Source organism: Macroventuria anomochaeta (assembly GCF_010093625.1).
Source record: "Macroventuria anomochaeta strain CBS 525.71 unplaced genomic scaffold BU25scaffold_40, whole genome shotgun sequence".
In the NCBI taxonomy this organism is placed as follows: Eukaryota; Fungi; Ascomycota; class Dothideomycetes; order Pleosporales; family Didymellaceae; genus Macroventuria; species Macroventuria anomochaeta.
In genome coordinates, this window is record NW_022985401.1 from 183,715 (window position 1) to 210,060 (window position 26,346).

The 26,346-nt window shown below is 51.3% G+C and overlaps 7 protein-coding genes across 7 annotated transcripts; 3 read left to right on the top strand and 4 right to left on the bottom strand.

The window, feature by feature from the left end:
• Window positions 1-2,417: 2,417 nt before the first annotated feature.
• Window positions 2,418-3,930, bottom strand: BU25DRAFT_479559 (carbohydrate-binding module family 35 protein; the record flags this gene model as incomplete). Its single annotated transcript, XM_033711026.1, has 2 exons — window positions 2,418-3,616; window positions 3,669-3,930. The coding sequence occupies 2 exons, from the start codon at window positions 3,928-3,930 to the stop codon at window positions 2,418-2,420; spliced, it is 1,461 nt and encodes a 486-aa protein (XP_033557193.1).
• Window positions 3,931-5,882: 1,952 nt separating this feature from the next.
• On the bottom strand, window positions 5,883-6,284 carry BU25DRAFT_425256 (uncharacterized protein; the record flags this gene model as incomplete). The annotated part of the gene is made up of 1 exon (XM_033708338.1): window positions 5,883-6,284. One exon carries the CDS (start codon window positions 6,282-6,284, stop codon window positions 5,883-5,885), a length of 402 nt encoding a protein of 133 aa, XP_033557194.1.
• A 1,115-nt stretch (window positions 6,285-7,399) lies between these two features.
• On the bottom strand, window positions 7,400-11,926 carry BU25DRAFT_376715 (glycosyltransferase family 1 protein). The gene is made up of 5 exons (XM_033704118.1): window positions 11,609-11,926; window positions 10,746-11,555; window positions 9,692-10,696; window positions 8,873-9,638; window positions 7,400-8,822 (listed from the first exon to the last, which is right to left on the bottom strand). Exons 1-5 carry the CDS (start codon window positions 11,857-11,859, stop codon window positions 7,479-7,481), a joined length of 4,176 nt encoding a protein of 1,391 aa, XP_033557195.1. The 5' UTR covers window positions 11,860-11,926; the 3' UTR covers window positions 7,400-7,478.
• A 1,832-nt stretch (window positions 11,927-13,758) lies between these two features.
• Window positions 13,759-14,785, top strand: BU25DRAFT_425258 (phospholipase C/P1 nuclease; the record flags this gene model as incomplete). The annotated part of the gene is made up of 3 exons (XM_033708339.1): window positions 13,759-13,828; window positions 13,879-14,345; window positions 14,393-14,785. 3 exons carry the CDS (start codon window positions 13,759-13,761, stop codon window positions 14,783-14,785), a joined length of 930 nt encoding a protein of 309 aa, XP_033557196.1.
• A 3,019-nt stretch (window positions 14,786-17,804) lies between these two features.
• Window positions 17,805-18,147, top strand: BU25DRAFT_462394 (uncharacterized protein; the record flags this gene model as incomplete). Its single annotated transcript, XM_033710520.1, has 2 exons — window positions 17,805-17,862; window positions 17,945-18,147. The coding sequence occupies 2 exons, from the start codon at window positions 17,805-17,807 to the stop codon at window positions 18,145-18,147; spliced, it is 261 nt and encodes an 86-aa protein (XP_033557197.1).
• Window positions 18,148-18,240: 93 nt separating this feature from the next.
• On the bottom strand, window positions 18,241-19,760 carry BU25DRAFT_414769 (uncharacterized protein). Its single transcript, XM_033707379.1, has one exon. The coding sequence runs from the start codon at window positions 19,493-19,495 to the stop codon at window positions 18,665-18,667; it is 831 nt and encodes a 276-aa protein (XP_033557198.1). The 5' UTR covers window positions 19,496-19,760; the 3' UTR covers window positions 18,241-18,664.
• A 1,907-nt stretch (window positions 19,761-21,667) lies between these two features.
• BU25DRAFT_425260 (uncharacterized protein) lies at window positions 21,668-25,490 on the top strand (the record flags this gene model as incomplete). Its single annotated transcript, XM_033708340.1, has 6 exons — window positions 21,668-21,919; window positions 21,953-22,099; window positions 22,208-22,468; window positions 22,536-22,696; window positions 22,792-23,467; window positions 23,520-25,490. The coding sequence occupies 6 exons, from the start codon at window positions 21,668-21,670 to the stop codon at window positions 25,488-25,490; spliced, it is 3,468 nt and encodes a 1,155-aa protein (XP_033557199.1).
• Between the last annotated feature and the right edge of the window lie 856 nt (window positions 25,491-26,346).

Consider the following 26,346-nt stretch of genomic DNA (forward strand, 5'->3'; position numbering starts at 1 on the left):
TTCCGGCGAGACCTTACCACCGAGGTCATTCTTTTGCCACTCCTCACCATGTTTGTGGAGGCCATCATAGCCTATTGAGGATCTGTTAAGCAAGTGAACATGACCCTGCACCGTACATTTCAAACGCAGCATCCATGGCTGTAGCTACCTATCAAGCTTATTCTCGACGGGCCAAAACCCTGGGCTGAGGCCTTCGTGCGCTACTGTACTGATATATGCTTTCGCGACCCCAGGATTATTGTAGACGAACTCTTCGTGAGCTCGATTGTGATGACGCAGTTGCTCTACGTTGGTCTTTGGTTTGCTTTACCCTGCATCTAACGTGACTCTGGTTTGATTCGCGGCTAAATGGTATGTTGGATGTCAGCATCTGGATCTCGCACGGTGGTATATTGTACCGCAGTTCTGCCCTCTGGATCGCGGCGCCAACGTTGCCAACGCAGCAGTTTTCGTCAATTTTACGTTTGCAGCCTTGATGTTGGTCATCATCCTTTTCATCATTATCGCGAGATTCCTGATAGCTGGAAGCCTTTGGCGTGACTGGTCTGGTTTCTGGACGGTGTGGATATGGCAATTTATTATCGGCCTTTGCTTTCATCGCAATAGTGCAACAGTACTGGTTGAATCCTTCGTCTCTGAATCGCGATCTAACTTTTCTTGATTATACTTTTCTTTGCTCGTGGAGTGTAGCAGCTCTTCTCAAAGTGTTCCTTCATACCTCTCTTTGGCTGATGGCCTTCACTGCTCTATGGTGTGGAAGTTTTGACATTTCGGGTTCAGCCGCTTCGCGCGATGCTCTCTTTTCTCTCGAAAAAACTAAAGAATGAGCTTTGTACCTCATCAAATTCGTTTCCTATGTCCATAATATGTATGCCGAGACAATACCTCGATCTCGCTTTTTCGTACATAGCCTATCAATTGTTCTGGAGTATCAGGTATGGATAGGAGGTTCTCAACACTATCTTGTCATGGATTGTTTCAAAACTATTATTGCCATTCATACGCACTGTTTGCTCTATTACTGGTCGCATCTCTTGGTGTACCAGATTGAGCCTATGGCAGAGCTTTCATGAATGTGCCCATAATTCTAGCGTCTATGCACAAACCCAGCAAGTTCTCAAGCACCATGCGCCAGAAGACAGGCATCAATCTCAATTCCCACGTCCTCATTATAGCTAGATCTTCACCAACGAATGCATCGAAGAGTTGGCGCTGTGCGAAGAACAGTTGCCGAGCGAAAGTAGCTGGGATATCATCTAGAAGATACTGGATGAGATCGGTATCCGCCATAAACGTGATCAGAAACGTCAGAGTAGCCACAAGGTGCGACTCCAACGGATCGGGCGTGTGATTCATGAGGATATGTAATGGTTGAAGAGGGAGGCGCGCTTGAGTCAAAATCTTCTGCATGACGAGCGAATTGACAACATCTGTCAGTATGGGAACAACGCGCATGTTAGCGAAAATGGCTAGGTCGAACAACTATGTGAAGGACATTGCCACATCATCTTCCCGATCTAGAATGGAGTCCTGTTTCTCTTTGTTCAGAACAAGCTTCAGTGGCTGTGTGCTCGCTTTAGCGTAGAAGATATACCCTTTATGAGGTGTCACCTTCACATTTTCCTGCAGACGGCCGGTATACATGAAGGTGTAAAAGAACTGGAAAGTGTCTAGGTCATCTTCGTCAAGACTTACGAGCAGGTCTTGAGCTTCGGTCCACTGCTGATTGCCGAGTGCGCGGTTGAAGTATTCAGAGAAGTGCATCAAAAGACCTATGGAACTTAAAAGTGCGGGAGTTCTCAGAATTCCCTACTACAACCTGTACGATGACAACGTAGGCGGCGGCAGGTGGCAGTGCACGGTTGCTCAGAAAGCTCGGCTTTTTATGTGGGTACGTTTCAATGGCGTCCGGCTTGGGGTTGTCTGACTACGACAAGGTATTTTGTGATGCGCTCATGGTTGGAGTCGTCTAATAGTGGCCTGTTGAATATAGAATTAGTGGTGGGAAATGTGTTGCCGGAGGTAGGAAGCTTTGGAAAGAGAATCATATAAGCTGATGTCTATGCGACAGACAGTCTCTCACTGCCACCGGTGACTTGCAAAGGGTGGAAGGCATGGCTTGTGTCGCAGCACAAGGCAGCGAATGTCTTGACTGAATCGCCACTGTACCGCCAGACTAAAGGCGAACACAGATCTAAAGATTGTCTGTTTCCGAATCAACATACGTGTCGCAGTTGATCGTTACTTCTTCATTGGTTAATATTTGTGGCTTCAGTCCAGTGCCTTCTTGCTTTTCTTGCTTTTCTTGGGTTTGGAAGTCGAGCCGGACACATGGCAAGCACATACCATATCAGGGACTGTCATCCAAGCAATAATGGTTACTTCGTATTGTAGGCTATTTGCATGTTATTTGTATCTCACTCTTCTGGCGGGTAGACGACAATGCGATCGATATCAGCACCCTTGTAGGTCTGGTTATTAAACAACCCTCCAATCTCGATGGTGTTGTTCCTGCCCTTGTCAAGGTGCAACTGCAGCGGTGTGCTCAGGATAATGCCCTTGTGTGTATCCCTCTGATACAAGCTCTCGATCTGCTCGATCTTGCCGTTCACAATGACACTTGCGATACGGCGCAGCTGCCATGTACCACCAATACGGTCGGGACTACCTCCAGGCTGGTCACCGAAGCCCATGTCGTCGGTATTCTGGTAGTAGAAGGACACCCATTGGGGCTTGCCCTGACCTTCGATGCCAGAGAAGGTGACCTTGCTGTCGTTGCCGACGATGCCGGTGAGGATGATTTCGTGGCTGCCGAAAGCGGCCTCTTGCTTGAAGGCGCCGCCGGTTACGGTGGCGTCTTTGCCGTAGTAGGTCTTGCCCTTGATGGCCTTGACTTCACCAGTCTTGACGTTCAGGTCGTAGATATCGTGCCACTTGACCTCGAGTGACTTCTTGGCCTCATCGATCTCGATGGGGAGCCAGATGTAGCGCGACTCCCAGAGGCTGATCGAGTCCCACTGGTCACCAAGGTAGAGGTAGGTAGTCTTTTTTGTGCCGTTGATGCGAAGGGAGAAACCAGACTGCGAGTTGTAGGTGCGGGTATTGAGAGGAGCAACGATGAATGGCTGCGACCAAGGTCCCTCAAGCTTGTCGGCACGGAACGCGACGACATTATTGGGCCTGTAACCAGTCTTGTGGCTCATCAACGCAAAGTAGCTCTTGTCGGTCTGGATGATAGTGGGTGCCTCAAGGTCGTATTTGTCCCATCGGTGAACGACCTTATCAAGAGCAGTGATGTTATCGTTGTAGGATGTGAGGTATACATCGCGTGCATCACGACGGTCGCCGTTAGAGTACAGAGCGTAGGCCCTGCCGTCCTTTCGATCGACAAAGAGACCGTAGTCCTGAGACCAGTTGCCGAGCGGGAGCGTGGCATCGACGAACGAGTATGGTCCGGTGATGTTGTCGGCTTGAGCAAAGCCTTGAAGAAGCCAGCCGTAAGTGGAGTTATCGGCGTGCCAAAACATGTGGTATTTCCCAGTTTGCTCTGAGAAAGTAACTTTAGGCCTCTGGATGATGTGCTCGGTTGAGATGTAAGGGTGGCCCTCAATTGGTGCTGCCGGACATGTCAGTCAGCCGTCAAAACCTGTGAGGTCAAACCAACTTACACAAAGCCATGCCCTCTGGCGTCCATGTTGCCAAATCGTCCGAGCTGTACACGCTAACACCTCCACCCTCAACTTGACCCTCGATCTTGTACTCTCCGAACAAGAAGAACTTGCCCGTCTCCTTATCAACTGTCACAGCACCAGCGTGAGCGTTGACGAGAGTACCATCAGTAGCCCTCCATCGTGCACCAGGAACGATCCATTTGGCAGAAACGGACGCGGCAGCCAGCAGCAGCTGGCAAGAGACTGTACCGAAACCCATGATGGCTCACAAAGATCTCAAAGTGAGGTACCAAACATTCCCACAACCCGGAAACATTATTATATATCATCTGCAAAGTTCCAGGATGTTTACAGGCTGTTTACCCACAGCCAAGGCCAATCCGGGGCATTGCTCGCCGAACCGCCAGGCACAGCCAGGGCTGATCTGGGATGCGGGGCTCCGCACGCTCATTACGGGTAAGATCAGCACATTATTCCGGGGGTTTTGACGATGTTGTTCCCTCTTTGCGGTGCATTCGCTTCGCCCTCACGGAGAAACCAAGACCTTCATCGGTGAGGAGATGCGCGATCACGCACCCATTTGCGCGAGTGCTACTTCATTAAGAAGGTGATCCGGACCATGCCGAGAGGATTGGGTGACGTGACGATGGACCAAGGATGGCTGAGGATCTGTGCGATGGATGAAAGGAAGGCTTGTACTGTAAAGTTTTGGAGGTTGGAGCTCGCTCAGGATGGCAACGGTGACGACACCACCACCGAGCTCTTCTTCGAGCGCGTTGCGTCCCCAACCTCGCACAATGCATCCTCGTCTGGACACCAAACATCGCTGAAATCCATCCTCTCGCCGAAATGATCCCGTTGATGCGATCAAAGGCTAAGAAGTACTAACATGGTAAATTTGTGGCCATTAAAGAGCGTGGCCAACGATCTCTACACCAGGCGGATCTTTCATCTTCTGAAGCCGAATGAGTTAACTTCGCTATTCTCTTGAGAGTCCCTGTCAGCATATACACTCTCCTGGCTCTCTCTCAACCCTTGCAACAGATACAGGTGACCGTATTCAATATAGAAATGTCCTACTCTTCACACTTCACTTCACGTGTGTTGTCGCGGTCCTCTTATGCTGTAGACTTGGCTCGATGTACGATCAAACACTCGACATACCACCTACCTTTGTATATCGCCTCCTGTGCCCGTATAGGAATACATTGTACTGAGCGTGTTCCCGGCCTGGGAGGAGAGCGGTCAAGGTGTGCTGTCACCAACGCTTGAGAGGAGGCTGAAGGCAACAGAAGGCGATACCACCGGAAGTCACTGGGGTCAATATACTCGTCTTTACTAAGAAACACTGTGATACCGACGCAGACAGTCATAGAAATGGATTGAGTTGCTGTTAAGCAGTCAACATCCGCTAAGATGCTGTCGAGTTCTGTGGTAGGTACGGAAGATGCTGGAGCACTGTTTGCAACGGAGCCGCTGCTGTAAGCGACTCCCTGATTGCAGCTGGACCACGACCATAAAGGCACAGTTATCAAGCCGTCACAGATCCTATCGTCATTGCTGACATCTCTGCACCTTGGGGCATACCAAACGAGGTCGTGACGGAGATTAAAACGCCAGAGTCCATAAAAATATCTCGCCATAAAATCACTACCGCTAGGCAGTTTGACTGAGTGTTGAGAAGCTGCCAAGCGTCAGGCAATGCCTTCAATGGTCACAAGTCTATCCTTTTTGGGGTATCTGAGATTTAGTTCTGAAAATTGGCACACCAATTTGTGCCACACTATAGGGTTTCCCTGGAGAGATGCGAGGGACGAATGAAAGAGACCGTCCTTCTCGCCCTCGAATCCAGGTATACTACCTTAAAAGCTTTCAGATGCGCGCAGCTCCTCACGTTCCCAAAAACTTGGCTTTGCCCGAAATGGAGTTTCGAGTGAGGTATCAGAGGATTGGGGTGGGGTAGTTGCCTAGTGAAACACCGTGACAACTAAATAGCAACGAGTAGTACAGAGTAGACTGTGTAGTTTGAAAGCTGGGTTGAGATATCAATAACAAAGTTGATTGACAAGGTTGAACACGATGCCATAAGGGCAGTGCTCCTACTTGCTATATACTTGAATGAATGTGTTTGTTGTGCATGATGCTCTGTTGCTCTCTCTGATCCCTAGAGATCAAGAGAGCGGGAGATCAAATGTTGTGCGCTCTCTCTGCTTACTTGTTTAGGGAGAGCAACTCTGGTTGTCCCAAAGTCATAGTGGGGCTAGGCTGCAGCGGATCGTAACTGATGAGAGAGGAGATTCCTTCATCTCTGGAAGCGGCGCATCCCGCACCAGAGTCCTGCTTGGCGTCCTGCGTAGTAGCATTCTCCTCGCGTTCAGGCTCGAGATGTGCTGATGTGACTGGCTGATTATCACTGCCGTTGTGCACGCAGCAGTGCAGTGTGGGCGTGGCCAGTGGCTCTGTTACATCGGTGCAAGATAAGGAAACCTTCTGAAAAGCAGGAGTCCTGTGGTGATCTGTGATAACGGCATGGCTTTCTAGCATGGAGGTAGCACAATATAGTGCAAGGCCAGCGGCCGTCAGACCTAACTTGAAGGACCGGAAAGAGCCCATGGAAGTCGCAGCCGTCTGGCTCGATGTGTCCGTGCCGGAGATGGAGAACGGCCAGATGTCTGTTCTACAAGCTCTTGAAGTTATTGAAGGTACCCATATTGACGTCGCCTCTGGCGCTGGTTGGTTGGTATTGCAGTAAATGCAATAAGTGAAGGTGTAACCGCGCAGGGCAGTAAGTCAGGGGTAACCGCGCGAAGCAGTAAAATCAGTATATTCTGTTGCGTTGTTGTTCAGTGTTCTGTCTCTCACTCGACCCCCAGCGGGGTCTGTTTACATGACGTATCTGTCGTTCAGACAGAAAGTGCTATTGGAACAGGCAAGAGCACTGCACCAGCACACGTGGCAGACATGACCGCTTTACTCCATAAACCGTCACAGTTGGTGTATGGGAGGGAAGGTGCAGGAGCGGTGTAGGGAAGGCGAGCTGCAGAGGGGAGCAAGCGTGGTAGAGGTGGACCGTTTGCTTTGTGAGACTAGTCATGCTTGACGCGCTGCGATTGGAACCGTTGCTTTCACTGTTGATTTACTAGTGTATTGTTGTGGCTTCCAGCAGCAGCTTGGCCGTTGGTGCGTATTGAGATATGTTGTAGTTGATGTATTTTTGTTGATTGGCGACACCCAGCGCTGTACAAGTCGGGCTGCTTTCTGAACACGATGTTTCTGTGGCAATTAGCGTTATCATCGTAGTAATGTGAGAACGATGATTGAAAGTGGTCTGGGTCCTTGTCTTTATTGGTAAACTGAGGCATCTGAGGAGCATGTGTGAAGTGAATTGATTGAAGTATCGAACAGAAGCTGCGAATAAGTACTATATAAACCCAGCCACCTGTAGTCACATGACCAGATTCCAACATTTATGATCCTGTTCTAGCGTTGACTATATCAACGAGTGCGCTCATGATCAACGAAAAGAAGGATGCATGAAACATGTTGCCAACGCCTAGTGGTTTCAGCGTAGTGAACAGATAACGATATGCTCCAAAGATGCGACGCATTGGCACCAGTGCCAAATTGAGGTGGTGATAGAATGGAGTTGTGTCGCGTCGCGTTCCGCCCCAAACCTCGGCCACACAACGCTTAGTCAAAACTATCATGTGACTATGTCTTAGGAACGTCTCAATTCATCGTGCTCATTAGGGTATCATTGCCTATTATCGTCCCTTTCACAGAAATCAAGAGCATTCATGCTGTCGACTACAGGGCACTAGGCGCACCACTCCCTGCGCCAGAGCTCTCGCCGGCAGTATCCCTCCCCTGCAGTCTCCTCTGCCTATGTTCCTCTTCCAACAGACTCTGCTTCTTGATGTACTCCATAACAATCTCATCCTCGCTCTTCTCCTTGCTCGCATTTGCCTGCCTCTCCCTCTCCGCCTTCTCACTCTCCTCTAGCGCCTTCCTCAACTCTTCATCCTCTGCATTAGCATCAACCGGACCACTTGTGGCAGCCGCAACACCGCTCTTCTGCCCACCAGTAGCCTTCTGGTAGTCCTGAGGATAATGCTGCTGAAGATGAGCAAGGTCCTTGCTCTCAGCCATAATGCGCTGGAAATCTGCATCATCTTCCGTATCACTACTATCCCACTCCGAATCACTTCCATGCTGTCTGCGTCTACTCGTATCAAGAAGGCTCTTGCGCAATGTCTCCTCCAGTAACCTCTGCTCCTCCTCTGTCGCGCCGCTACGACCAGCTTCTTCAATGCTAGCCTGCATTGCGCGCTTGAGCGCCTCTTCCTCGTCCTGCTGAGTAGCATCAGCTGGCGCGCGCTCCAGCTCGGCAACGGAAGCGCGGATAGCGCGTGCCATGAGCTGGTCTTCCTCTGCGTTGCCGTGGGAGTTTTCGGCAACGGAGGCGGCGATGGCGGCTTCGAGTTCGCGGTGCTCGGCTTCTTCTTCGGCGATGAGTTGGGCTTCGAGGTCTATGGCCGATTGCTGGGATTGCTGGGACTGTGCGGTTGTTACTCGGGACATGCGTTCTTGTTCTTGGATCTTCCAGGCGGGAAGGGCGCTAGAGTTTGATCGAGAAGCAGGCTCGGTGCTGGCTTGGCTGTAGCTACTGTGGTTGCTCATGGCGGGTGGGAGTGTTGGACGGGCTTCCGGCTTCTTGAAGTGCGGATTGACCCTGTTCAACCGATCTTCCTTCCTCTTCCTCTTATCGGATACGAGTGAGTGCAGTGAGTCCATTGTTTCCCCTCCTGGGTTCTTCTTCCTCTTCATGTTGACTTTGACGATCTTCCACTTGCTGACAATGTCCGCTCTCTCTTGAGCGGAGATTGTGATGGACTCGTCGTAGCCCTGTGAGATGCGTGCAGCGATGATGTAGTCCTGCATGCCGCTACCCTTGCTCTTGATCATTTCTTGGTACAGACCCTTCATAGCGTAGCCTGGAACAGCCCAAGCGCCGCCCATGACACGGAACGGTACACTGAAGATACCGCGGCCTACGCCTTTGACGAAGCCGACGCTACCTTCCTTCTTAGCGCCCTTGTAGGGGTCGGTGACGATACCAGTGATGCCATCGTAAAGGCCGAATCCGAATTGCTGCGGTGCTATTAGCAAATGCGAGATGAGCCTGTCAATGTAGTACTTCCCTTGGCCGCTGTTGTAAGTCCACTCTTGAAGTCAGTCACATTGTCAACCTTCCTGACCTCGCCACCGTACAGCTTAGGTACGTTGTGGAAGCCTTTTGCGACATTGAGTGAGAAGTCCATAGGAGACTTGAAGCCCGCGCCAACGATACGTGCAAGGCCTTTGCCAGTGTCAACGGCAGAGTCGACCTGCATGTTTTTCAGGTTCTCTGTGAACTTCGATGACGAACCAGTCTCCGAACGAGACACACCTGAGCTGGAAGCAGAGTTCTTCCGCTTAGGCCCACAGGCATCTGGGGACAGAAGCCGACCACGTTCACGAGACGGAGATCGTGAACCCTGCGCAGAAGCCGAGAACGCCTCGGCCATGAACGTAGACCTGTGTGACGGGGATCCAGGCGCGCCTGGACTTGTCACAACACCAGACATGGCTGGTTTACTGTCACCAGGTCCAGGAGACAAGATCGCGGGCAGGGTGCTTTCGCCACTCATCAATGAGTCTGCGCCTGTGGCCGTTCTCGGAGTCGTTGGGCGGCCAGCGCGGCTTGACTCTCCTGTGGTTGACGTATCTTCAGATCCCTGTGCTTTCTCCTTGCCTTTCTTGGATGCCGCCCTTGTATCAGGGTGGATGTTAAGCAGCTTCAAAGTCTGGATAGGCATATCCGCAACGCCCATCATCATGGATGTCGCCGTCCCGGTCAGCGCGCTTGCTGCTCCAGAGATCGGATCCCAGGGGCCTTCATCTATATGATACTCGCGGGCACGGGCTCTGCATAATGTTATCAATACCGTACATGGTCGTGATATCCTCAGTCCACTTACAGCTTCAGCTCTTTAAAATCAATTTCGCCCTCTTGAGCAAGCACAGTTGCGGCCTTAGCACTGAGCTTGACCTGTGTTCGCTTCACTCGCCAGACAGCCGGCCGATTGGGAATCACACCACATCGCAGATCGTCGTAGTTTAGCATCTGATGGAAGGACTGCGCTCCGCTTTGACTTCCGTTCTCTTGCTTGATCTTGTTGCAAAGCTCCTGCGCTCGCTCCAGCGACTGAGGCTCTAGCGCTTTGTTGATCGATTCAGCCAACTTCTCAGCCGTCAAGTCTTTGTATGGAACGGGATCGGGACCTGCGCCAGCCCTGGCTACCATGGCACCCCAGAAAGGCTGGTCGCCGAAGAAGGGAACGACGACTGTTGGTCTTCCCGCAGCAATACCGGCGGCTGTTGTACCAGCACCACCATGATGTACGACAGCTGAGACACGCTGAAACAACCAGTCGTGAGGGCAGTTCCCAAGCATGAACACGCTTTCGGGTATTTCAAGCTCGTCTGCTCCGAGGCCACCCCAACCCTTCGACACCAGCGCTCGTCGCCCAGTGATCTTAATTGCGTCCATGATCATCTTAGTCATGGCATTTGGGTCATCGACAACGATCGAACCGAAGCCAATGTAGACAGGCGGCTCTCCTGCGTCGAGGAAAGCTGCGAGGGCGGGTTCAGGTGTGTAGTTCTGTGCCAAGTCGAGGAAGTAGAAACCTGCGATGGAGATGTGGTGAGACCAGTCGGTTGGTTTTGGGATCAAAGCAGGGGACCAGCAGTATGTGAACGGAACCTTCATCCGAGCCAACATGGCTGGTGCCCATATCATGCTGATGGGGTCTAATGACAGACTCTCCTTACGAAATCTGTTAATGATATCTCCCAGTCCTTGCCATGTCAGCAAGTCAACCATAATATATGACATATAGTTTGTGATTGTAGGATCGGCGTTTGACGATTGGATGTTTGCAAGTGGGTGAGGGAACTGTTGTGTAGGCGACCACGGCATGCTGTTCTTGCGTTAGCTGTTGCTGCCTGCTTCCAAGTCGTAGTACTTACGTGAACATCATATGTAGTGGTATACCCAGCTTCTCTGCACAATGAACATGACCAAAAGCCGGAGGATTTGCAATGATAGCATCAGCCACAAACGGCTTCTTGAGCTGCTCAGGCAGATGCTCCTCCATGTCCATCCACTCTTCCACGGTCTGCTTGAGCGGATCTATCCCCAGGCCATTGCCGGTCTCTATACACGATCTCCACGTCCCGCGCAAGATCTCTGCAATACCCTTCCTTCGCTTGCCCACATCACCACTCCAGAGAGTGTTCATGCCAGGCATCAGCCCAGGATTCTTGACCATGAAGGCCATGAGTTCGGCAGGATCACCGCCGATGCTGAAGAACTCCAAGCCATTCTCAACGACAAAGTCCTTAAACGTTGGGTGTGTGGCTAGTCGTACTCGGTGACCATATGTGCCCTTCAGCACCTTGCCCAACGCAACGAATGGTTGCACATCGCCTCTCGAACCCACAACTTGTATGACAATGTTTAGAGGTGGAGGTGGGCTCTGTCCCGGAGCGCCACCAAGGGACTCTGGAACATACGGTGGAGGCGGTTCTGGGTCTTCTTGAACTTGGGTGAGCTGGCGTTGGATTTGTGGTACGATCAGCTGCGATAGAGCCCGGCTCTTTTGGTTGATGCGAATGTTCACTCGACCGTCATCGGCGACTGTTGCGTTCGTATCGAGCTCGTCATTGACGCTCTGAAGCGTGCCAGGAACCTCGCTGTATGCTGGCGGAGGGAAGCCGGTGGGTGTCGCGTGCTGGTCGTCGACATGGCTCAGGTCATGATGTGTTTCTGCTGTAGTTCTGTGCATTGCGTTAGTAAAGGATCGTCCTCTACGTGGTATAGCTAGACTGACGTAGCTGAGAGTCGCATAGCATCAGAAGGTCGATAGGAGCCAGCATATAACGATGCCTCAGGCTTCGACTCTGGTGGAGGTGACGCATCGCGCTGGTGTGCGGGAGGTGTCCGTAACGAGTTGTGAGGCGCATATTCTGGGGGGTCTGCTGCACCTTGTTCTGAGTACTGAGGTGGTTGTGTTGGTTGTGTTGGTTGTGGTGGGGCACTATGGCGCGCGTTCGCGTCAGAGGGGTTGTTGGAGCTCGACATCGAGACTCGAGAGACAGAAAGAGGGGTATCAAACAAGCATGCCAGCAGAAAGGAGAGCTATCAGGAGGATATCAAAAAGTGCCAGGAAGAGATCTGGGAGCCTGATCAACAGGTAACGGGAGCATGCGCTAATGATGCGGAGTTGCGGGGGTGTCATTGGCTGTGACCAGCATCCATTAACGAAACTCGTCATCGGTGGCTGTGACACTCAAGCATTACCGCCTGACAAACGGCGTGTGTCTGCAAGGTCACCTCCTGTATACCTTCTCGACTACGCTCTGTTTGCCGGCGATACAACTTCACCAATACATTCCACGAATCTAAATTTCATGATCCCGCCTTACCTGCAAGCAGATGCCGCGGGTTCATTATCCAATCATGCTTCATCAAACTTGAAACACTATTTGGCTAGTGTGTAACGCGTGTCAAGGCAGACTCTTGATGTCTTTGCTTCAAGCTCGTATTATCTCGTACAGCGTATAGCGTGCATTTGAACAATTTTGGTAAAGACTCTCGAACGCTGAAAGTTGAAGCCTTAACAACTTCAAACTTCTCTTAGCCTGAACATACTACATTGACCTCTTTGATTTCGAGAGCGTTGGTCTGTATCGCTCTTCTAACGTCCGAGTCCCTCTCCTCACGAACGAGTCATTTAGGTGACCGCTCCATAAGTTCATTCTCTAGCTAAATAGCGCAAGATGGAAGTCAGTAAGAGTACAAGTACAGACTCGATATGCCTACCTTCACCAGAGGTGCGGCCATATGGTAACGACTTCTCCCGGCTGGACGTTACTGATGTTCTTGTGCGCCTGGCTTTGAGTCGAGAAGCTCTCTGCAGCTTGGTCGCCTTTCTTAATCCTCTTTGCTACACTCTTGGAGCTATCTGCTAGGCAGATACGTGTGTCGCTATGGTGCGTCTTCGAAGGACGTATGATGGCAGCATTGAGCGTGGTGGAGGCTGCACTATCTTGGATAGGTCGTTGCTTGCTGGCAGCGGCACCAGTCGATATTGAGGATGCTCTGGAGAACCTGGCTCGCGGTGGACCTTTGTAATGAGGCATTGACTGGAGGACAAGTCGATGATTGAGGCGCATCATGGCAGATCTGAAGCTTGAACTACTGGAGAGTACCGATAGGGAAGTCTGAAAGGCTTGGTTATAGAACGGGCAACAGAAGAATTTGCGAGTGCTGCAGGTGAGGTATCGAGCCAATCACTACAGTCGCGTTTGATGAGGTCGGTTTGCTGACTTCTTCCACGATCGATCTTCCGGTGAGAAAACCAGCTCTTGCCTACCGCTGAGATCGATGCAGCTGCGAGATTTGGACGAAAGAAAACAAGCAAAAAATCAGACATGTTCAAGGCACCTAAATCGAAAACATCGAATATTTTGTTCAAAGTTCATGCCCCGCTCTCATAAGCTCGTCCATGGTTGAAGTCTACGCTAGTGGTGGTAGTTGCATGAAGACATGGAGTGGGCGTGACATCAAAGCTCACGAGAGGTAAAACTTCGATGCGTGCACGTAGGAGTTCGCGATGCCTATAGTTCGGAGGACTGTTCAAGGGCAGGTGATGGAGGGAGCATCCTTTCGAGAGCGGATGTTTACGTTTCGCCCTGTTTGGGTTAGCCTGCTGGACCCTGAAGTTCACGCGGGCAAGCGCGTCATAGCTCAGCTGCCTTTCACCAACCTCGAGCAGCAACATCGACGCGTCTTTGTCGGAGTCATCGTCATACTTCAGCATAGCGAACTCCAATTCGATTCTCCTCTTCTGAATCCAAATGTATCACATGCCACCTTCCCTGACGCTTCCACACATTCAAGCACTACATCAACGCCTTTCAGATCTACTCACAGCAAGAATAGTCCTCACAACCAGGCTTCTTCTATACTCGAGACATCATGATCTCTACAAAGGCTCTGCTAGCTGCCGCCACTTGGCTAGGTAGGATAGCAGCCTGGAATACAGATGGTAAGCATGCAGCGACCCAGGCTACCAGGTTTACAGCTGACAATGAGAAGTACACAATCAGATTGGCTTCATGGCCGAAGCCTTCCTCTACCCTGAAACAACTTTGGTCCTCACCGAAATCCTCGAACCGCAGTACAACGGCTCTATAGGCCGCGCAGCTGCATGGGCAGATGGCTACGCGCACACGACCGAAGGACGCTTTTCGTACCAATGGCACTGGATAGACACATACGACCATCCGCCGCAGCAATGTAGCCTCAATTACACGAGCGATTGCGTTGAGGGAGGCTGCATTGTCAGCGCCATTGCTAACCAGACTGGGATACTGAAGGGCTGTATCGGCGATGTGAGGGCCGGCCTCTTGAATGGAGGCAGCAATCTGACGTGCTCATATGCACTCAAGTGGGTGTCACATTTCCTCGGTGACATTGCTCAACCGCTACATGCGTCTGGACGTGCTGCAGGAGGGAACTTTTACAGGGTCAAGTTTGCCAACGTTTCGACCGAGCTGCACGCTGTGAGTACGACGCGCCAATCTTTGTGGATTGATGTCTAATAGGACAGGTCTGGGACGGATTTATCCCTTACTACGCCGCCAAGGTCGACAAGCCTTTCTCGAACCACTCGATCGATCCCTTCTTCGAGAACCTAGTTTCTAGAATTCGCAGAGATGGCTTCTATGAAGCTCCATACATGTGGGCAGCTTGCAGCGAGCCATCCACACCCGTGAAGTGCGCAGCAACTTGGGCTACGGAAAGCAATAAGTGGACGTGCGACTATGTCTATCGACGTCTTCATGGGGACGAAGATCTTGGCTACAACGGCTATGCAGACGGAGCGGTCCCAATTGTCGAGTTGCAAATCAGCAAGGCTGCTTACAGGCTTGCTACATGGCTAAACAAGTTAGTTGGCGCCCAAGGACCAGATTCTGAGGGCCAGGAAGTCTCTGAACTATAAGCGCGGAACGTACCAATATCTCAGGAAGGATTCAGCTATCTCGGTTGCTTCTGCGGAGTAAATATTGAGGTCCAGCGTCGCCATGGACCAGACTACAATTAGCGGATACCTTGTTTGTTGGGAAAGTCTAAAACTCCTATCCAGATCCACCAAATCGCGAACTCCACAAAATCCCAACTATATAATGCGAGTCGAAGTCCTAACATGTCTCCATCTTTCGAATTTACAAAGGTGCTCATTCACTCGACCTCGTTCTTCCCATCACTCAAATGTTACGTATTCCTTTCGAAAACTCCACGAACAGGTCGACTTCACACACCGTTGTGGGCTTCTTCACATTACCAAGGGAACTTCGGGATCAAATCAATGTCGACGTATTCACTGAAGATGACAGCCGCAATCTCGTTTTTAGTCTGGCAGAAACTCAGAAACCAGCACGGAGGTCCACCTCCGTTACCGGCTTCGCCAGAGATAGGGAACGGGTTCCAGGGCCGAGGCTTCTGTCGCTCTTAGCCAGCAAAGTTTTCTACGAAGACTATGCACTACGCGGAGGCAAGGAAGAAGTCATAGGTTACAAAGTTTGACTCCTTTCAGTCAGTAAGGCTTTCTACCGGGAGTCTGTGGAAACCATTGTGCGCCTCCGATTGTGCTTGATAAGCGACGAGAAGCCAGCACGAGATTTACTACAGCGTGTTGGCCTGCATGACAGAGACATTGTACATTCCGCGCTTTACCCTTCTTGGTCTTATGAACTCTCCTTTACGGACTCATGAAACGCACAGCGACTTCTGGAGGTCATATCGAGGGTCTTTGTCGACTTATACGTAAGAATTGCCGCGCCAAATGACAGGTTTCTTTGAGCAAGACCTCGTGCGACAAAAGTTCACGGAGATCTTGAAGCAACAATACTTTATGCGCTTACTACAAGCACCTCCGCACGATCGAACTAGGCATGGACGCGTTGGAGTTCCTGCCTTGTGATCCCCGTGACCCGACAACCATCTTCCAATTATTGCAGCATGGTCGCGATTTCCTGCGAGGAAGCCGCTCTTACGATGTTCGCGAAAACCTCAAGGCTCTGAATGGTGATCCTCTTGTGCGCAGAACTCGTGACCCTCACAGGATCTGCAACACCCGCGTACGCATTGTTCGGAAACCCTCTCTAGAGCAGCTGTCGAAGGAACAAGAGGACTCTAGGATCTTCAATTACTCATACGACACACTTTCAAGCTCGGTGTACATGAGTGTGGTTCGCGATCGCCTCGAGCAGCAGCCTTTGTCTATTCCGCGGAAATGCTCACGACACTTCGCAGAGCATTTGTGGCTGCATGTCGATACTTTAACACGAACTCCAGCTCAGCCTTCTTCAACAACATCCTGGTGAGGCTTTCGAAGATATCACTATGCATTTTGCAAGATCATCGGTAGCATCGCTGTTTATCGTCCCGTCACTTCACTATGTCTGATATCCCTAATTCGGGGGTCGCAGCAGTGTACACCTGCTTCTGGATTAATCACGGAGGCGGTTACTTCCTCACGCTCACAGACTGAGATGCCGCTCCACTTCTCTCATTCCTCGCGATTGCAATTACCTTCGCAGGAAATCATAGCTGGAAGATTCTGGAGGTATTATAGAATCCCCGAAAGACGGTGAAGACAGAGGAGTGACTCTTACCCTCATCTGGATACCTGAAGGCTTCGTCAGCACGATCAACAGCCCTTGGCTTCATCTTTTTTGTTGCGGTATAGGTTGGTCCGTACAGTGTCTGACTATACCCCTGATCGACTACCCTGGACTAGTGTGTTACAGGTCAGGTATATAGTCGTCTCCTCCTAGATAGATGTCAATACAGCGCAGTATCCCATCGACCCGATAGTCCTATGTTATCGTTTACCGTAGCTATCAGTATTCTACAGCGGTCCACACCGCTACATTTTTTGCACACCTGATTGGCTTTCTGGTAGCGGGTGTCCTCAAATCACGTATCCTTGTCGGAAGGATCGTTGTTTCAAGACCAATTAGCACTTGTGGACAGTGACAGTGGCAAGCCAATAAAATCACGGCCCATAACACACCTGCATATTCACCATCAGCGATGTTGACCTGGCAGTCACGCATGCTCAACAACACGTACGATGTTGGGAACTATGTCCATAACTGCTATCAATTGAGGGTCTCTCGTAGCATCTTGAGTTGCGAGAAGATGTTCAGTCGCCGCCTGCCGTACCGCCTCGAACATGACGTAACTTGCCCATACGAAGGCGAGCTGTGAGGTAGAAGGCCGCACGGGGCCTTCGCCATGAACAGCGGTTCTGTCACCTTTGATGTGTTGGGTATCAATTCGGGATGGGCTTAGGATTTGTCAGTACAAAAGCGCAGTATCTGCTCAATCATACCAGATGAGCCTTTTCTCGAAGAAGACGATACGTACACGTGTTCTATCAATTTTTCTACTATCGGATAGAGGAACTCCCAGCATTGTGGTACAGGAAGGACAACATCAGTGGCATCTACCATCTACAGGGTTATCGCATTCCGTTCGAACCGGCCAACATTACCGAACTGTTGGGCCCGGAAGTTCTCGGTCACAGTTTCAGTATCATACTTCTGCGCTCGAACGGCGTGCAGTCTTTTCAAACTTTCGATGACCCTTGGTTTTGGTTTTTGGTACGCGCACCTCGCGAATACGATAACTCGACTGGACTCGTCTCGACGTGATACGTACGCTACCAGGCCGACAACTTCCTCAACATCATCGCTTGCAAAGAGAGCAGCCGCTTTTGCCGCAGTTTGACCGGCAGCTGATCTTCATGGGACGGTCTGGTCCATACAAACGTTACAAGGTTTTGGTGAACTTCGCTCATTTGGTCGGTCCAGATCTCCGGAATGATACCGCTGATTATACGGAAATTTTCAATTTCGTCCAATTCGTCTCGTTGTCGCTTCAGTGAGCCTCAATACCCGACAGCATCGGCGAACGACCTGCATCTTCCGCTCTCCAAGCAGCTCGCTATCTCTATGGCGATGCCCAGGGACACCTCGAACCCGAGCAGTGGAAGCTGGAACCTGAACACTGGTTCGCTATGGCCCCCGCACGCCTACTACTCGATATACAACACCATCGAAATCGCCTAAACACACAACTTTGAGCACGGTAGGAATCGCCGTTGGCGTGGTCATAGTGGCACTGCTTACGCTGGGGAGTGTTGTGGAGGTGGTGCTTGGCTGGGTACCATTGACATGGGCGAAGAAGCTGGTCAAAGACTGGGATCGTCTGGAGAACTTGAAGTTGTTGGAGGATGTTGAGAAGCACTGGGCTGAGAATGGCCACACTGGCGATGATGCCAGGGGTGATAGCTAAGGGCATGAACGATTAGATGCGTTCATGACGATGGTGAAGCACGAGTGAAGAATATTCTGAAGTTCTGTCATTGGTTTTCAATACAGTGTTTTCCTTCGACACCGTCCTGCCCCATCCTCGTGCATCTCGTCTGTCATCATAGACAGGTTCGTCAGCCATGTGTCCACTCAACACCAGAACGCTCCCTGGAGGTACACCAACATCGAATCTAAACAGCTAATGGCCTCGAGCGAGTATAGCGAAAGCAAGAAGAGACGCTGTGTCGTCGTGGGTATCAATTCTGTCGATGAACGAGCGACCGCCCGGAAGTAAATTAAGAGCGTCGATGACACGTGCGACAAACTGTCAGGGCTTCGAGCCAAAATCTAGCCTCGCCAATGGATACAAATAGGACGCTGCTGTGGTGCTGCGGACGTAGATAGGAGAGATGGAAAGGTACTCTGGCGTTGCGAATTATCAACGCCAATTCAGAAGACACTGCCTGAATGCGTCCAACACGCTGACATCCATTCTGTGTTCACATCTCCGACCAATGTGCATCCTCCAAGCGATCAAATTCTTGCGCCGGCTTGTCCTTCTTCTCTTTCTTCTTCTCGCTCGTGTTTCGCCTCAACAACGATTTCATCCTCGTCGCAAGCTTGCCGAGGGGAGCTGTGTCTGTCTTTGGACTCGGCTCGGGCTGCGACTTCTCGGTCGCTTCTGGTGACTTTGCTGCTTCTTCCTCTCCGACAAGCTTTCGCGCTTGTGCTTCCGCTTCCCTCCGGAGCGCATCTTCCTTGCTGGTGGTGCTGGCTAGCTTGGAGACATCTGTGGTAGTAGCCCTGGTTGGTGCGGCCTGCTTGGTTTTCTTTACTGGCTTAGAGAGTGCGAGTGGAGTTGATGTCGCAGTCGGGAGCTTCGGCCTGACTAGAGTGCAGCCCTCTAGTGCTGGGACGGGGTTGGCTGGCTGCTTCACGGGGGCCATCATTTCCCATGCTGGCTCCGTGGGGCTTGACGGTAGTGACGAAGAGGACATGGGGCGCAGTATCGTTATTTGCGAGTGTCCCCATTCTTCGCCCATTTGTCTTGGCGAATAGGCTGGTGTGGGAGGTGCTGAGTCGATGAATGTGCCAAAGGACTTAGCTGACATAGGCGGTGACATTGGTCCTGGGGATAGAGGAGTTTTTGGCAATGACTCTGCTGGTGAATTGGGTAGAATGATGGCTGAGAATCTGTGAGGCTGTTCTGGTGACAAAGCGCGGGGTGCCTTGGGCATGCCGTGACTGGATAATGGCATATGGGAGCTACGCCTGTCGGTGAGGGTAGATGTAGGGACCGGCGTTGGTGCAGGAACACGAAGAGACGCCATGGTAAGGACTACGTTACTCAATGCACAGTAAGCGCCTGTTGTGACTTGTGTTGTTTCCAAAGCAAATCGATGTATACTGCGAGTGCGTGCGTGTACGTGCACTCGCGGAACGAATCGAGGGAAAAGACAGGTGAGTATCAGCCTTGAGATAGAGGGTGGTAACGACTTCGATAGTGCGCAGGCAGCAAATCCAACAAGCGGGGTCTCATTAGAAGAGGGGAAAGACAGTAACTGCGCCCCGAAGGAAAAGAACCGACAACAGGAAGGCAGAAAGCAGCGCCGCCTGAGACCTGCAGGCTACATGTTCGTTATATGAATGCACCACACGCGCGTACTCCACGCCGCAAACATGCGTAAATCTTACAGGGATGCGCTTCCACGATCAACAGTGCCAGATGTTGTGGTGGCGACGTGGAGTTAGAGCGCTAGAGTAAACGCCGCATCACAAACTCAAGCAGCTTGAGAAAATGCTTGTAGGCTCGAAATGGCCCCATTTTTTTAGTGTAAGACGGACAGTTGAAGGACGTTGTAAACCTGGCAGAGGTGGTGATTGGCGCCTCCAACAAGAAGCGGCGCTAAGGTCGCGTGCTCATTGGTGTGTATCAGCAGCCTGCATGGCGACTACGCCACAAGTCAACAGTGGAAGACGCAGACGTGAACGGGTTTGGCAGTTGAGTGCTGAACCAGTGTCATTTCTTCCCTAACTGGCGGATCCATCTGCATCCTTCGGTTTGTTGGAGGTTCGAACCTGACGAATCCAATTGGCTGTGGGCTGTAGCCAATGAGCTTATCGGTATACCATCTTACGCTCGATGGCAGCGGAATCGTTCACACTCTTCTGGAAAGGGCTCAATAGAAAGGAAGATCAAGGCTTTGGGTTCTATCGTAGATCAGGAGAGGGAGGCTTTATGGTACGTGGTTCGGTATCAACGAACGACTCGCGTCTTCGGTCAAGCTTCGAGCTTGGGTCATATGTTCATGAACTACGATCTGTAACCAGTTGGTGTCGTTAGTAGGAATTCAGTCGCACGAACTGAGTTGCAGGTCATGGTCCAGCTGATACGAGTCTCTAGCTGACTTCGGTAGAGTTTTCGTCATGCAATGTCGTGCGACGTACATTCCACGCTTTGCACAGGTGGAGACGGGTAAATTGATTCGGTCCGAGGCAATTTGGAGGTCGCTTTCACAGAAACCGGTCAACATAGGGTAGGCTGAGTATCTTTCGCTGAGTGATTCACCTTGACGCGTTCGAAGATCCATTAGTTGGGAGAGGCTTCCTAGAGCAGGCAGTCGCTGGAGTGCTGAGAATCCAGAGATCACAACGAAAAGCGTAGCAGGTCGCGTCGATGCGCCGAGGCAGCGCGTCGCTCTGCATGAAGGATGCATATTGCATGTGGAGGACGAAGAAGGCGAAGCTTCAGGATGCACCACAGCCAACCACGCTAAAAGCTCGGCGGAATACCTTCCGAATCTGGCGCCAGCTCGAAAGGGGGAAGGCGTTGTTGATTAGTCTTGGCGTGTGAGCTCAAACCAGCCTCTATCATCCTATCTTCATGACCTCGATCCTACTCGGCCGTCGTTTGGGCGGGGTGATCAGGGAGACAGGGGCCCCTTGATGCGTCTATCTGCAACACAATGGCTCTGGGACTGCCTTGGAGTCCGGGCGTTGGAATGGCGCCGAGAAAAAAGATCTCTACTTTGAGTGTCAACATTCCGTTGATGCATCCGCCTGGTATCCCTTACTGTCGCTGTATGATCACTGTGATGGGCTCTGTCAGTCTGTCGACAGCTCCGTAGGACGGTCCTCACTGAACAAGAGCTGGGAGCTTTGAGGCGTTTAGACTCTCCTGTCTTGAATCAGCACATAGAGTGGAAGAGAGCGCTTTGTGCTATCTTCAGTCTCCATTGTGGATGCTGAGACAGAAATGACATTCCGACGGCCTCCACTGCCGTGAGGCGCATCACGGCTCAACTTCGCCAAGTTCCTGCGGGAGCCATCATGTGCTACAATACATTCCTTTGCTTCACCACCTTTGTCGCTCGTAAACAAGATCAACCTCTGTTCCGCTCACCGTAAGTAGGACGAATCCTGATAAGAGGAGTCTCATAACGACCATCAACTTCATCTACCACGTTCATTCCCGACACTCCTTCCCATTCGCTTATTTCAAGATGAAGGCTAACTTCCTGGCACTCGGTCTCTTCGGCCTGGCTGGCACCTCGGCCGTCCTTCCTCATGACTACCCCAAGGAGTACAAGGATTACCCAGCTACTACGAAGGAGTATAAGCCATACCCCACGAAGTCTTATGAGCCTGAGCCCTACCCTGCTAAGGACGACTACAAGATCTGCATCAATCAAAGAAGAATTACATACAGTATACAGCTGTGTGTCGTCATCGACGAAAGGGTCGCACCACTTATTGTAAGGAATGGCAATGAAGATGCCGCCCTTTAGCCTGATGGCGTAGTCGTTAAAGGGGCAGTCGGCGGGAGCCTCGACAACATCACCGGTTACGTCGCACTTCTCATCGACGCGGAGGTTGAAGAGCTTAGGGCTCTTCGACTTGGGCTTCCAGGAGCTGTTACCACCCTTGGTCTTTCTGTAGGAGTAACCATCTTCTTAATCATGCTCGTCGGGTGATGTGTAGTAGTCATCGTCCCTTGAGGGGTACTTCTGGTATCCTTGGTAGGGTACTAACACGTTTTGCAGGTCAGCAAGGACCCTCCTCAGGTTTACATTGATGGAATCACCGGTGCTCCCAGGTACACCAAGATTGGCTGGCTCCAATCTAACGCCATTGCCATCAACTTCTACCACACCGGTAACAACCCTCTTGGTCTCGTTGACCCTAGCCCATCCTACCTCAGCTGGCCTAGCACTCAGGGCTCCAGCTTCTTCGGTAGCCCCTGGGTTCTCTGCCCTCTCGGAACACCCAGCAGTACCAGGTCTTCATCAACAGCGAGAACTTCGGTATTGGCGGCGTAGGTATTCCTCCAGTCAAGTCAAGCATGGATTATGCTAACGCTACTGCTTTCAGCCCGCTGGTATTGTCAAGGACCCTGGCTCTTGCGTCTCCCGCAACCTTGCCGCTGTCAACGCCAATCCCTGGAAGCAGGAGAGCCCTGCTCCCTCCTATCCTCTTGCCCCTGGTGGCTACCCTGGCTACTCTGGCGTCTCCGCTGGGGATTACTACTCGAGGTCAAGCAGCATTGTTCAAGGAGTTTCATGCTTGCAGTTTACTTTCTTACATTATCTCCGTAATTGCCCCCTACAGATCCTACATGTTTTCCAAGTTGTATTTTAGGTCAAATTGAATGTGAGTGCGGTTCTATAGACAGCCAATCTGAGTTCTGCTGCGTTAGGCAGGTCCCTGTGCATCTCACTACCTCACCTTCACCTTCACTTCGCGCCTGCCAGGATATTGTTTTCCATCGCGTCACGTTCCATTTGCGAGGCAACAGCGCGCGGCCCCGCGCCTTCCTGTGCTGCTTCACCTGGCCCACACCACGACCTGCGCCCTCATGTACCCCTCCCACGCACCTTCCTCTCGCTACCTTCGAATACAAAAATCGTTTCGACATGTTTGGAATCGGACCTATGCTACCGGTCATAACGGCCGCAGAAAACGTCGAGCGCTCCGCAAAGAAGGTACGAAAGCGCAAGAATAAGCACGGCCCAGGCGCAGGAAGCCACGAGCTCACCGTAATGAGACGACCCTCAACAATCAAGACAGAGAGTACTCTCATCGAAAGCAGCGATGAGTATGCAGTCAAAGAACCTGGTATTGCAGCACATCATCAGCGTGACCTGTCCCTCATTGTCGACTTTGACTTCGAGCGTGCGGCAAGGCAGCTCAAGGATGGAGCGATCTCAGATCTTGACCTTGCTCTTTTCGCATTCTGGATCAAGGCGAAGAATGAGAACTACCTTCTGGCTAAGGAGCTGGTTCGAGAGTTAGCACTCGATCAGGTAAAACACTCTGCTCACCTTGTGAACTTGACTTTGCGACTGACCATTCTAGGGATACAACATCGACAAAATCACCAACCTGGGTGTGCGCAAACTGCTTCAGGAAGTACATGATGTTCGTCCAAGGTTTGTAGCCGAAAATAGTCCTTCACCCAAATTGGCTGCGACAGATAGCTCACGTTACGACCGACAAAAGAGCCTTACAAATGTTCTGACGCCGGTCACGACGCGTGGTAAAGTCTGGTTTGCGGCAATTGGCGGAACTGCGAAGATAAGGTCTAACAAATTGAACCCCAGGGATCCACGACATGCCTCAACATGGGAAAGTCCATTCCACAACCAGACACGGACTTCAGATATGGGAACGAGCGGCAGTAGGCGAGCAGTTACTTCACCACTGACTGCTCGGATCGATACTCTTCCTCCTTCACTACGGCTCAAGCGAGAACTTGCTGTACAAGAGGCCTCTAGACCTACTATGGCTTCAAGCGATACTGCGGACTATCCGCCGAACAGTGAGTATGTTCGAACAAAGAACGAGAAGCAGGGACTGATCCTCATAGCACCGGACCGTCCAGCGCCACTCAGTGTGAAGTTGCGCGGCTCCCAAATCAGCAACGCTACGCCTATGCCTAACACCATTCTGCGCTCAGTATCCACGCCTATTCGTATCCAACTCAAGGGAGATTTGGCACCGCTCCCTCAAGTGACCGCCAGTGTCATGGCTAGAGACACCGATACTCTGTCTCTTCTCTCTTCATCTACCACTAAGAATTTGCACAGAAGCACGGGCGACGTTTTTGGCGCTGTACAGGACAAGAACCAAGATTGCAGCAACCCCTTCACTGACAGACTGAACAACAGCGAAGACAAACGCCACGGTACCAATGAACGGTACATGCATAACGATGCTGGTGCTCATCATCTTCTAGGCCCCTACCAGCTCGACGCTTCTGATATTGCATCAGAGTCCAGCTACGGAACTTTCGGAAGCCTTGTGCGGAAGGGCAAGGGCCGGGCAAGCACATGCGTATCTTACAACGGCGGTATCATGGGGGATGATTCTTTTGATGCCCTCGAGTCTTACATCGGCACCGAAGGCGAGGACGACTGCTCACTACTCGAGTCAGCTTCAACCATCAGTGAGCAGGAAGCACAGACGCAGTATCAGTTCGCCGTTCAGGCTCCTCCTTCGCAACCTATCATCACCGGACCAGTGCCCACATCTTCAGAACGCTGTGCCACTGCTCAGGCTCGTCGCAAGTCTCAAGTCCCCAACCCTGTCTCTCCAGCGATCAACTTCCACCGACCACTACCCTTGCGAAGCTACGAAAGTGAAGCAACCATGTTCCCTACCGTTGGTGCTCAGGCAAACTCAGGTCGCAACCGAGCGAAGTCCGTGACCAGCATCATCGCAAGCAAACGGCCCGCGATGGAGACTATGCCACTTCCACCTTTACCAAGGTCAAGCCAGGCATACGACAGCCCTGGTCACAGAGGCCAGGAGAACTACAAGAGGGATGACTCACATACCAAGATCTCAGAACAGGTGGACCAGTACGTGGCCTCAGTCTCACAGCGTTCCTCAAATGCATCGACACTGGCAGCATTCCCAATCCCACCGATGGGCAACCCAGTGGGCGAGCTCCCCATGCTCGTCTCTCGCGCTACCTCATCACCTCAGGCTCTACACACCACACCATCGCAGCACCCCGCAGCAGCAGCTTCGCTCGAGGGCACCTACCGTGCCATTACCAAAGTGAACATGATCGCTGTGCTCCAGCGTACTCGAGCCCGAGGCGAGCAACTTCAGGTCATTGAGTGGGACAAGCTTACCAGCTTTGAGCGAGCCTGGCGCGAGATGAACGAGGTCTTGCTGGTGACTATTTACGGAAAGAAAGACATTCTCCTGGACGATACTGATGTGGCCTATATAGATTGTGTGGCAAGGGAGCTTCGCAATGACTCGACAGATTTCGTGTTCATGGATTGGGTTCGTCGTATCTTCGAGAACGGCATCTAGCAAGATCCAACAAGGGTGTACAGTGTTAGCCCATCAGAATAGATGTGTTGTCACCACGGTCTGTCTGTGGTATGAACGCGGCACGGGGAGATGTACCGAGGGTAATATCATTGTAACACACAAATGGAGTTGACCTCATGGGACGGATGTGTCTAAAAGACTCACAGCTATACGTACAGTATACGTAGCTCTCAGCTCAAAATCAAATGAAGAGTTATAAATAGACATGCCGAAGAATGTGACAAGAACCTCTGAAAAATCTGACAATCAAATTAGCCCTAGAAGTCTTCAGTGCAGTTCAACGATGTCACCTACGGTGGTGATCAAAGATCGGAAACAAGGCGGCTCGTTCCCGTAATATAAAAGACCGACACTGGCACAAAAGTTTTATCATTCCTGGTTTTCCCTTTTGGTACATCGAGATCAAGGTGTGGCAGAGGTCACCCGCTTGCTCATCTGCAATTTCATACATTCAAATACGCTCGATTGTGTCCCACAAGTTCACACTGTCCTTGGCCGAACTCTCGAAGCTAATCTCGAAGCGGCCGACAAAAAACTCAGAGTTCCATGTTGTTGCAGTACTAGTCGGTCCATACGAGACCCTATTACCCTTACTTAGACTGTTCTGGATTAGCACGTTCCAGAGTCAGTATATAGTCGTCTTCTTCTCACTAGATAGCAACTCAGCGCAGTATTCCATCGACCCGATAGTCCTACATTATCGTTTACCGTAGCTATCAGTATTCTACAGCGGCCCACGCCGCTACACATGTCGATTAACGAATGTCCTCCATCACTGGGGTCAACCAGTGTCCAGAAGCCTAGCGATCGTCAGTTACTAAGTATCTTCGTTCAC